Below are 12,752 nucleotides of genomic sequence, written 5' to 3' on the forward strand. Positions count from 1 at the left end.
TCTTAAGTCGTGTAACCTAGTTACATTTTCCAAGAGTTGGTTCATATAAGGAAAACATTTCTCAAAGAATTACAATGATTTGTTTACGTAAAAGTGCATTTTCTGTAAGTAATTGGTATGTGTCCTGACAAACTTTGAACAAAGCCCTTGATTATAATGTATAGTGTTCCTCTGTTACTTTTAGTCCTGATTGTACAAAAAATACAGAAATGGAGGCTATTACTTTAGCTCAGTAGTTATTCATAAACAAGGCCTTTGCCATTGCAGATTTTGAGTTATAGGAAGGACTAAGCACCATAACCGTGTGAGAAACCCATTGTGGAACCTGAACTTAAATCGGTATGTGTATAGTTAGAAAACCTAACCAAGAGTTGGGAAAGCCCATGTGGGAAACCCTGCTGTGTTGCCCTGGGCCCGTGGTCCTTGTTGCTTTTGTGCTTGTGCTGGCCTCTGTTTTGGCAGTGATGCTTAGAGAATGTGTCCATTGCATATGGTACAGGACAGCACATGAGTATAGATTTCCCTTTCCGTCAAATAGGTACTGTACAGTACTCTGACTTCTGAAGGTCGTGAAGACTTTGTCATTTGGACACATGATAACCATGAGATCTCCCTTAACTGACGGGATTCATTACTGAGTGGTTCTCTGACTCAGCAAAAGAAAGTACAGCAGGTAGTCCAGCTTTCTTTCTGGTGTCAGCTTGCCTTTCCTTAAGGAAGAGTAATGCCCCTGAGTTCCTTTTGTTTTATTTGGGTGTGAGCCATGCCGCTGTATGGCCTTTAGACCTGAGACATCAGCATGTATGAACTTGACTCTGTGTGGGTATCAGGTACCCTCAATACTAAGGCCAGGCTGAGTTGCCATCACTGACGTTCAGGACTCACGTTTGAGAGTAGGACCCTCACATGTCCAGTGATACACACTGTTAACTCCTGTCTCCAAAATTTAGCCACATTCACTGAGATCTCAAAGCAAAATGAACTTTGTACTTCTTGTTCAGAAATATACCCTTGATTTTAAAAGCCGTTTTTGGTCTTTTCATGATCCTTTTTGAGCAGGAGGTAGAATTTTCAAGTAATTTTAAGAAAATTTAAGCATGAAGTCATTAACAATCATTGGATTATCACATTTTAATATGCCTGTAGAATGCATTAGAGAATATAATTAATTACTGTTTCTCTTAACATTTTCCTGCAAATTTTTCCTGAAAGAACACAAGTGGGAAATATTCTTTTAAGTGAATGGTGGTTATCTATTAACTCTGGATTTTCTTTCTTTTTCTCCATTTCTCACCTTTCATTTCATTATATTACCCTGCATTTCCCTTTTCTTTTATTTTTGTTTACATTAAAATGCCACTTCCCTTTTTTAATTACTTTTTACCCAGACACTTCTGAAGTTGATTTATTTGTTATTAATGCTCCATACACTCCAGTGCCAGATCCCACTCCCATGATGCCACCAGTGGGAGTTCAGGCTTCCATTCTGAGTCATGACACCATACGGATCACGTGGGCGGACAACTCCCTGCCCAAACACCAGAAGATTACAGACTCGCGATACTACACAGTTCGATGGAAAACCAACATCCCAGCAAACACCAAGTACAAGGTACTGACACATTTGCTCTGGGTGGAAAAAGCTAATCATTGATATTTTCTAATTTTAAAATTCTCAATTCATATTTTTTCAGAATGCAAATGCAACAACTTTGAGTTATTTGGTGACTGGTTTAAAACCAAATACACTCTATGAATTCTCTGTGATGGTGACCAAAGGTCGAAGATCAAGCACCTGGAGTATGACAGCCCATGGGACCACCTTTGAATTAGGTATGTGTTGTCAGAACCCGTGTCACATGGCGTTTCTTCTCTTTGCAAGATATGAAAGCCAATGGAAGCCCTTGCTGATGTTGTGCCACATTCCAAGTCATGGGACTTGCTTTTACTACCCAAGGAAAGAACTGAGTACATGATCTGACACATTTATACAGAACACAGTAAGCAACTACATTCATAGTTCAGTGTTTGTTATTTGTACCGATGGATTATATTCTTTTCGTCACTGAACAAGAATATTAGCAAATAATAGGATACTATAAGGCAAAGAATACTAGATTTTAGGAATCAAGAGACAGACTTGAGTTTAAGCCCAGGTCAACCATCTACTGACTATGTGATCATGAGCAAGTCATCCAACCTCTCTAAATCTTGGCTGCTTCCCATTTATAAAAGAGGTATAATAATCCGTGCCTTTCCTACTTTGTAGGGTTATATAAGGGTAAAATGAGGAACAGATGGGAAAGACATGGTATATTATAAAGCACTGGGTAGACAGACGTAAGGGATCATTGCCGTTGATCCTGCTTGCTGGTAAATTGAGATAGAAAGATGAAGCCACCTGCCCTTGATTCAAGCAGTTGCCAGTGCCGTGTTCGCTGGAGCCTGAACGCTTCGCTAGGTGACCCCAAAGCTACCTCTGCAATTTTCTTGCAAACCAATTAGTGTCTTATAACATCGTCCACTGAAATATCCTTAGGGTCTTTGTGAGTGAACATGAGAGAGATAATCACTAAGCAGGTAAAGAGAGCGGGCTATCCAGGTTTGAGATTCTGTTTGCTTTTTGCTCACTTTTAGGCCCACCCTTCTACGTTTGGGCTTTCCTAGTGTGGAGATATGTGTAACCCTTAGGAATCTCTGTCTATTTTGGCCTCCTACTTCTTTCTTTCCTATATATGAATAATGAAAAAATTGATTTATAAATTCTCCACAGACTGGACTTGGTCCTAATGTCTTTTTGTCTTCTGCACAGTTGGTTGGTCTTCCTACAGAGAAAAGAGCTGGATTTGGAGAGTTAGAAATATAGTACAGAAGTTTAAATAGACCTTGAGTTTGCTTTCTTTGCCAACCATTTTAAGACTGTTTTCACTTTAATTCCAACCCATTAGCTAACAAATGAGATTGTGTTTTCCCTTAAGATGTTTGCATTTCTCCAGACTTCCTTCCATTTCATACTACAAGAATTCTAGTATTTTAAGAAGAGTAAATTTTAGGATGTACTTAATTTGCTCATTTCCCTACTAGTACATTAAAACTTTTCAGCTATAACATAGAAGCACAAGAAATGAACTGTCATTTTTTATTTTATTCTTTCTGTTGTATAAACAGCTTTACTTTAGAACAATAACCTCAACAGTTGGCTGTATGTTTTTAGTGTAAACTTAAAATGAAAATATCAATTTGTGGCCAGGCACAGTGCCTCACACCTATAATCCTAGCACTTTGGGAGGCTGAGGTGGGAGGATTGCTTGAAGCCAGGAGTTCAAGACCAGCCTGAGCAACATAGCAAGAGCCCATCTCTACAAAAAATTTAAAAAAATTAGCTGGGTGTGTTGGTGCATGCCTATAGTTCCAGCTACTTGAGAAGCTGATGTAGGAGGATTGTTTCAGCCCAAGGTTTTGAGGTTGCAGTGAGCCATGATGACACCAATGCCTCTAGCCTAGGCAACAGAGTGAGACCCTGTCTCAATAAAAAGAAGAAGAAAAAGAAAAGGAAATATCAATTTGTAAATCATGTATTCTTCAATGAAGTAGGGCTTTTAAAAGTCATATTTGGTTGGAGAGCCAACTATAAGAGAGAATACTATTTTACACTTTAAAATATTCTAACAAAATAATTAAAATTAAGGAGGAGGAAGTCATCTTGGGCAAATTATATAACTTCTCTCATTTTTGGTGTCCTGATCTATAAAGGAGGGATAATGTAATGACCTTTCAAGGATGTGATAAATATTAAGTGAGATACAATTTGTACATTACCTAGTTTCTAGTAGGTGCTTGATACAAATGTCATTTGATTTCCCTACATTATTATCCTATCCCTGACTCCCTGCCAAGATGCTGATTCTGTATCCTCATAGTATGGTATTTTCTCTTTGGCATTTTGCATATTCTTGTTTTTATTGGACCTATTTATAGATAGACTATGAGTTCTTTGAAGCCAGGAGGCTTTATCTCTTTTTTGTATGCAGGGGTGCCCAACCTATGGTAAGCTGTATAATTATTTCATTATATATTACCATGTAATAACAATAGAAACAAAATGCACAATAAATGTAATGCACTCGGATCATCCTGAAGCCACCCCGCCCCCACCTTCCATCGGTGGAAAAATTGTCTTCCATGAAAATAGTCCCTGGTGCCAAAAGGTTGGGGACTACTGCTTTATGGTGCCTTACAAGTGGAAAGGGTTGAGGAAATGGTGAATTAAATTGAAATGGACAGAAGTTATTGAAAATATTGTTATTTTGTAGTTCCTACTTCTCCACCCAAGGACGTGACAGTTGTGAGTAAAGAAGGAAAGCCTAGGACCATAATTGTGAATTGGCAGCCTCCCTCTGAAGCCAATGGCAAAATTACAGGTAAGATGCCTCTGAGTGTGCACTTGCCTGTGCCTTGTTCCTGCCTGGCAGAAGGATTCCAGAGATACACATAGGTTCCTATGTTGTTGGGAGAAGTGGGAGTCTGAGGCTGGCTTGATCATCTTATGGGGTGGTGTGAGTCATGGTGGTCCTTGAAATTGGAGTGAAGGTGTGCTGTTTGCCCATAGTGGCATAAAAATGGGTCACCAGTTGGTTGTTCTGACTGCAAGTCTGATGAGGATGGGATATGCTACATAGCCATTGGCGGTAGTGGGACTTTATGGACATATTTATGTTCCTCGGGAAAGCTGTTCTTCTTTAACTCTGCCTAGATGACTGGCTTTGGAGTTATATACCCTGTGCCTAATTCCACAGGTTAATACCCAATATAGTAGATTCTATTCTTTTACTCTATAGCCCCCGAAAAAGCCCACTAGGCATTTGATTCGTTTTTCCATCCAGACCTGCTACTTCAGGTACCTGTGCTCTTACAATTAAAGTTAAAAGTTTGAATTGGCCTAGGCCTTTGAAGGGACCTGGAATTTTTTCCTTGGACTTTCAGAGGCGAACCTTCCACAGCAGAAGGGACACTAGGCCTTACTCAGCTTTATCAAGGAGGGAACCCTGATAAAATTTAGCTGTTAAGTATTCCCTTTGAAGCCTCTGCTCCGTATGAGTGTGTGCTGAGAAACCGGACTTTGTTTCCTGAAGTTCTTTTGTATGAATAAGGTGGCCTAAGGAAAAGTGTTTCTTAGCACTGTCCTGCTTCTAGCTTTCAGTAGGAATCCCTTCCCGTAAATCCTGGTCTTTATGTCATTTTTTAGGTTTTGACTTTGCCTCTTCTATAAAAGAGTGAAGCGTGAATTTGACCTGGGTTACATTTTACTTTGTCTTTTAAAACCGGTAACAATGCAGCCTGTGTTTTTACTGCAGGTCAGGTAGGCTTGTGGTTGTGACACTTTCTGCCTCAACATGGCGATTGAGTGCCCCCTGGTGGAAGTATCAGGTGACAGTTCACTGTGGCTCTGCCCATCTACCCGTTTTTCTCCTAGGAGATCACATTCGTGACAAAACAGCATGTCAGGCCATGAGTGGTTTTCAAAACTGTTATTAACTGTAGAACCTTGATTTATTCAAATATTATGCTATAATATGCATAGGATGTGATATGCATTTATTGACTTACTGATTGGAAAAGGAAAAGCAGGAATGAGATTTCTCTCCCCATTAACTCCCTTGGACAGGCTACATCATATATTACAGTACGGATGTGAATGCGGAGATACATGACTGGGTTATTGAGCCTGTTGTGGGAAACAGGCTGACTCACCAGATACAAGAGTTAACACTTGATACACCGTACTACTTCAAAATCCAAGCCCGGAACTCAAAGGGCATGGGGCCCATGTCTGAAGCTGTCCAGTTCAGAACACCTAAAGGTAATGCTCCCCAGGCTGAGAGTTTTATTTTGCGTCTCTTTAGTGGGGCTGTGCTTACACGTGTCACTTCAGCATGTGTCATATATAAGAAGGAAAATGTGAGAATTCCTGATGATGAGCTTGTGAGCCACAGTGTGAAGAAATAGTGTTTCCTAGGTTACTGGCCTGACCATCTCACATACAAGAAAACTCTTCCTCCCGGATATTCGGGGCAGATGAATTGCAGTGATCTAAAAGTTATTACCAGTTAGATCAGATGTGATTCTTTTGGTTCCCATACAGAGTAATAGTGTGTTATCGTGATGGATGGTTCTCTTTCAGCGCATGCAGGCTCTAGCCTGAAAGGCTTACTCGTGGACCTTTATAGAGAAAAAGAGACAGAAAGAGGCCTTTTAAATAAAACTCTAGATAAGGAAATGAAGATAAAGCATTGAACCAAGTGAGCTTAGGCTAATAAAATTTAGTTGGAGACTGAGTCTAAGGAAATACACAAACCCTGTATGAATTTATTTTCTGTTAGTACTAAAAATAAGACTCAATTTGTTTGGAAGTTTATGGGGGTTCTTTTTTTTTTTTTTTTCCTTTAAAATTTCTGCGTGTCCCATCTTCAAAGCTTGTGATCCTTGCTCTTGTTTTTTCTTCCCCTGTGCTTGGCCTGTTAGCGGACTCCTCTGATAAAATGCCTAATGATCAAGGTAAATGAGTAGATGGCCTCTCTTTCTCTTTCCTTTCCTCTCCTTTGTGACCTATTATTAGCTTTTGGTTTTGTTTTTGTTTGTTTGGGGGTTTTTTGTTTTGGGCTTTTTTTTTTCTTTTCTGAAAATTAGTACCATGTGTAAAAAGCCACATACTTACTGGCCAAAGTGGAGTTGAGTCCATGTTTGTAGCACTTGGGGTATCTGAAAAGCTGGGGGATTTACTTAGGAGCTAAATAGACTGGAAGAAGAAAACTGACTGGGTCCTGCAGCTGTAGGAGACTGGCCTTAAGTGTGGGTCAGAGTCTCCTTGTGCTAAGACACTGAAGTTCTATAACTACAATAGGCCTTTGAGTCATGATGAGACTAAACATACCAATTTTCCATATTTATAGCATCTAGAATTTTATTAGTGTCTCTAAATGTTGTGATCAAATTCAGTTAATATCCTTTCTTCATCTTCCAACAAAGAACCTACATATTTACCCTACTAAATTGTGTGATTATCGTGACTAGATTAGTGCTTTGTTTATTCTGTTGAAATAAGCTTAATTCAAAACTATTTTTCCATCATCCCTTAAATATATCTGATCATTTTTAAAAAGGATAGAGACTATTTAAAATGGAAACTTAGGAAACATGGGCCTCCATATCACCATTGTGGAATCATCTGTCAGCAGTCTTTACACTGTGATTGCCATGGTGGAGGGGCAGCTATACTTTGTGATTTTCATTTCTGGGAAGTCAGCTAAAATTGATATCTGTTTTCCATACTGGGAAAGAACACTAAAAGTAAATTTAATGATTGTTCTTGTGATTTAAGAGTAGTTGTTAGAAATACAAAGTCTTTAGATCTTGGGTAAATGCAAGGAAGAGTCAGAACTTGAGGTATCAGGTTTTTCAAAACACTTTGGAAATGTGTTTGCATTCAGTGTTGTACATTAGAGAAACTGCAAACATACTTTCTAGTGTGTGTGGAAGCGTGAGAATATAAAAATACCCATAATGTATATGCACAGAATATACATGTGCTCATTGTTTTCACACTTTATTCGATAGCCAGAGTATAATTCCTAGCTGCACCGTACCTCTGGTATGTCAAATTCTTTACCCATTAGTATTTTTGATTCTAGATTCATTCCTGAAATTTCTTATTCATAGTTTAAATTTACAAGAAAAATACTGGGAAATATAGGAATAAAAACCAACCAGTTAATTGGCAAAGTGTGTTCTTTGGCAAATATTTACACAATATGATGCTCTGCATAGTTTGGCCTAAATGTAGCTACGTGGTAACTAAGTGCACCTGTGGAGAGCTGTACACGGGCTAGGCCGTCTCCAGCAACTAGACTTTGTCATAGCGAAAAGCATATGAAAAACAGCAGGAGTCGTGACGTGTGTGTGAAAGGGGTAAAGTAGTAAGTGTGGACTATGGCAGAAGGGACAGGGTCTGTGAGTAAATTCTAGAATATGCTCTTTTGGATATCTAAGAATTTTTGTTACTCTCTTTGGGGGAGTTTCAGCTTCTGGAAACAGCAAACATTGTTTTAGTCTTTAGTTTTATTCTATTAAATGAACTACATACAGAAAACTTCAGATTTTAATTTCTTTCATTTCCTCAAAGTCTGATAATTTATAGAAGTACTTGACATTAGCCCCAATGTTTTGCAGAGAAGCATCTATTTTATGCATTTCTAGTCAAGTTTTATGTGTAGAAATAACTCATTTACAAGTGTTTTCTGAAGCTTCACATTCTCTGCCTTTGTAAAGGGGAAGACTGTATTCTTCCCTGAAGATTTATTATGCTTGTAATAGTAGTAGTTAATATTTATTGAATATTTACTATGCATCAGACAGTAATCAAAATATTTTATGGTATTAAATTTCCATTTAATCCTCACAACAGCTTTGTGAAGTAGATACCATTATTATCCCTGTCTTAGAATGAGGAAACAGGCCCAAAAAGAATAGTTAAGTAACTTGCCCAAAGTCAAACAGGTATATATATATGATGGAGCCAGTATTCAAGTGTAGATAGTCTGTTAAGCACTGTGTTATATTAACTATAAAGAAGAGCTTTTCTTTTATTATTCTTTCAGACCTCTTATCAGGAGAGTTATGATACTGCTTTCTGGGTACAAGCCTTGCATTGCTACCTTTGCTTTATTGGGAAGGGCTCCTTATATTTGCTTTACCCAAGCAACTTTTCCATAAATGTGAAGAGCAAAGTTCAAGACCAAGAATAGGAACTTTTAACACACAGATATTTGAGCTTTCTGAGGCCTGCTTCTGGAGCGGTCCCAAGCCTGAGGTCAGCAGCCTCGCTTAGTATGTTCCATGATGATGGATTAGGAGACAGTGTCCTTTGTGAGAAAATAGAGGGAAGACTGATTTTTCTGTCTTTGGATGTTTAGGTGATTGAGCAGAAACTGAAAACCCAATTTGAACTTCTGTTTTTCTTCCTGCTCTGACTAAGGGTAACTTTATATTTGGAAGGACAACTTTATAATTTAAGAATCCAAGCAACATTTACACCTGCTAGGCCAAATTAACATAGCAGGGTCTCTTGGAAGAGTACAGTTCTTTAATGTAGACATTAACCTAATTAGTCATCTTGGTTTTTTTTTTTCCATAAGTCCTTTGAGCAGTCCTTGGGGAGCCGTTTCCTAGGCTAAAGAAATGGGTGTGTTCCCACCTTCTGAACAGCAGAGTGACAGTCTGGTTACAGCTGTGGAATAGGGGTGTCAGCCTTTCAGATGCCTCATTGCATAGAAAGCTATACCTTAGTTCGCTTTGCTCACATAGACTATAGTTTCCCGTGATTTATGTGCTACTTCATTTCTCATGGACAGAATAGATTAAAAATATTTTTTTGTAGAAAATACTCACTAGCCGTGAAGTGGACTATCACACCAGAGTGCTGGGTCATCACTGACATGATTTCTTCTCCTTCAGCCTCAGGATCTGCAGGAAAAGGAAGCCGGCTGCCAGACCTAGGATCTGACTACAAACCTCCAATGAGTGGTAAAGCCCTTTTTACAGCATTTTTGGCCTACTGTGGACATGAGGCAGTTTACCTTAAAAATCTTAAAATGTCTTTTGTAGCTTGTATGTGGTGGGTTGTGGTATGTTAACCTATTTTCTTCTATTTAATAGATCTAGCATTAGGTGTTTTCTGGCAAATGTTTGCTGAATTACTACAAGCTTATTTGTTATAAGATCCATAAATAAAATTGTTTCCCCACATAACCAACTTAAGATTAATCCTAAACAAATGATTCTTCCTGTTACCTGCTGCCTCTAGAAAAGAGTTAGAATTTTACTTTCAGAAGGCCGGACACAATAGCTCACACCTATAATCATAGCACTTTGGGAGGCCGAGGCAGGAGGATCACTTGAGGCCAAGAGTTCAGGATCAGCCCGGGCAATAGCGAGACCCCATCTGTACAAAAAATAGAAAAAATTAGTTGGATGTGGTGTCGTGCGCCTGTAGTCCCAGCTACTTAGGAGGCAGAGGCAGGAGGATTGCTTGAGTCCACAAATTTGAGGTTGCAGTGAACTATGATGATGCTACTGCTCTCTAGCCTGGGTAAGAGAGGAAGAACTTTCTCAGAAAAAGAATAAAAGAAGAATTTTGCTTTCAAGACCCTCTAGTGGGATTAGCCATCACCAAGAACAAGCCAAAGAAATGCTTCAGAATCATTAAATTCTCTCTAATACTAATACTTACTACAGTGCTTTTAGTTTGGGAATTCTAGAAAATTCTTCCTACTCTCCTAGCCATCCCAAGAGCTGGTACTTTCTAATTTAATGATGATACCTCCTTCTGTACAGAACTTCACCATTTGTAATTACTTTCTCACGTGAAATCACATTTGATTCTGATAACTCTCTGAAGCAGAGAGGATAGATACCATTATTCTCATTCACTATTACACATTAGGAAACTGAGTGGAGAAGTAATATGCCTGGGACCACCCAGTAATTACAGCAGTCCTAGGACCAAGACCAGGGCTTTTGACTTCCTACTGTGCTTTTTCCACTATCTCACGCAGCCTAAAAAACAGGAGGTCCTATACCAGATGTGGGAATTCATAGTGGCAAAATGCTCACAAAAGTAGTTACTAGCAATGACCTTTACTCTCTCCATATATGGAAGAGATAGACATAATGGAAGAGGAAGGCTGTCTTCTAGTAACTCGTAGTCTAATTGTGGGAATGAAATGATCTGTTAATCTCTAGCTGTCTATTTAAATAAAAAATGGTACTGCTCAGACTTTAGTGAAATCAGCCTATTCTTAGAAGAACCAGACAAACTTGGAAACTTCAGGAAATTTTTATGCTCTGAGTTCTAGGTCTTTGTTAACAAGTTTCTCCTTCTCTGTGTATGTGTTACATTTATGTGTTGTCCACATTGTAATATTTAAGATTATGAGAAAGGTAATTATTCCTTTTTTTTTTATTTGTTTATTCATTCATTCATGCATGCATGTTTTTAAAGGTTCAAGTTCTATGTGACAGGCTATGGAAGTAAGAGGAGTAACAAACTACCTGATAGAGAAAAGATAGTTTCATAGAAGAAGGGATATCTAACTTAGGTCTTAAAGGATGCACAGAAGATTGCTAAATGTCAAGGAAGGGGCTGGACATTGCAGGAAGCATGTGCAAAGGCATAGTAATATAAAACAACCTGGTCTCTCCAGGGCTTACACTGCCTAGAGACAGGATGGAGACTGAGTTGAAAATGTAGGTTAGAACCAGCCTGTCAAAAGCTTAAGTACCAATGCTAAGAAATTTGAGCTATACCCTATAAATAACACATGTAAGTATCTGACACTACTAGTACACTATGATTTCCATTTGATGATTCTCTGTTATTTCTCTGATAATAGTAAAGGATGAGTTGGAGGCTAAGAGTATGAAGTCGGGGAAAGGGGTTAAGATGCTGTTGTAGCAGTTCAGGAGAGATAAAGGAACAGCATGTAATACTGTCCTGGTGCGAGTGTTTTTTGGCAGCTGACCCTTGCTCTGTCTCAGAAGGAAGCTTTTGTCCAGTTCGTATGTTAGGGGTCAAATAGGCAAATCCGCCATTGTTGAATCCAGGAAAGAACCAGCACCACCTCTGCTCACCTCCCACACTTGAACGCCCAGCCTCTGCTTTGCAGTGCCCGCCCGCAAAGTACCTGAGCCAGAGTTCAGCACTGCTGTCAATAATGGCATCGTGTAAAGCCCTACTCTAACATGAATGAATATATGGTCAATTTTATTGGCCCTGGTACCATAGTCTTTCCCTAATATAAAAATGTTGTTTTATTCAAGGTCAGTGTGTACAGTTTAAGTTGTCTGTCTGCTTATCTTTTTCTCATAAATGGAGAATAAAAATGATTGAACCAAATGTAGTGGAACAAGCTCTTAACCCTTCTAAATCAGCCCCAGATTTAGCACTATGCTTAAATGTAGCCTAAAAGATAAAATCATGGACTCAAAGTTGGAGGGTCAGCTAATGTTGTGGAAGGGATTCCTGCAATGAGTATATGTTTTGCTTAGATCATAAATTTATAAGCCAGGTTATATATGAGAATCACTTTAGGAGATTTTTTAAAAACACAGATTCCCCAGGCCATACCTTCGTGGTAGGAATTTCTTCCACAACATTCCACATTGGTAGGCTGCCTCATCTTATAACAAGTACTTCTAATGACTAAAGATGCATTGCTTGGCTGAATGTTATTGTACAGCTCTGATTATTAGGTAAGAGAGAGAGTAACTAAAAGGAGAGACAGCAGATATCGGCGTGGTGGTTAGATCTGTGTGGTGGGATTTGCCACATTTTATAACATGAGCATGTATAACTTAAATGATGAGGTAGGAAGCATAGAAATATGTTTCAAGAAATGCAAGACAGCAAGACTTAGAGCTAGATTACAAAAGACCTCGATAAAAATCCTGGACCTCATCCTTTAAACAGTGGCAAAAATAGTAATAATAGGAAGGAGAGGAAAATCTGAATTTCTTCAGGATCCTAAATGATTGAGCTCCTGCACATCTCTCCAGCCTTGTCTCTTTTTTCTCTTCACTTCCTTCCTTCTAACTTGCATCTCTCCATGCTGAAGCAACACTGGCTCCCTTCCCCTTCCTTGAAAAGAGTCATTCCTGCCTTCGTTTCCTTCTCCTGATTGTTCTTCTGTCTAGAGTGT

At 38.9% G+C, this 12,752-nt stretch overlaps 1 protein-coding gene across 2 annotated transcripts in view; it reads left to right on the plus strand.

Moving 5' to 3' along the window:
- Positions 1 to 12,752, plus strand: part of NEO1 (neogenin 1) — a 196,125-nt gene that overhangs the window by 164,827 nt on the left and 18,546 nt on the right. For both annotated transcript variants that reach the window (XM_045531562.1, XM_045531570.1), the window contains exons 17-21: positions 1,437 to 1,612; positions 1,695 to 1,833; positions 4,314 to 4,421; positions 5,666 to 5,860; positions 9,511 to 9,579. In XM_045531562.1, coding sequence (XP_045387518.1) covers positions 1,437 to 1,612; positions 1,695 to 1,833; positions 4,314 to 4,421; positions 5,666 to 5,860; positions 9,511 to 9,579 — 687 coding nt within the window. The remainder of the gene's footprint in view (positions 1 to 1,436; positions 1,613 to 1,694; positions 1,834 to 4,313; positions 4,422 to 5,665; positions 5,861 to 9,510; positions 9,580 to 12,752) is intronic.

The sequence above is a fragment of the Lemur catta genome, chromosome 1, assembly GCF_020740605.2.
Source record: "Lemur catta isolate mLemCat1 chromosome 1, mLemCat1.pri, whole genome shotgun sequence".
In the NCBI taxonomy this organism is placed as follows: domain Eukaryota; kingdom Metazoa; phylum Chordata; class Mammalia; order Primates; family Lemuridae; genus Lemur; species Lemur catta.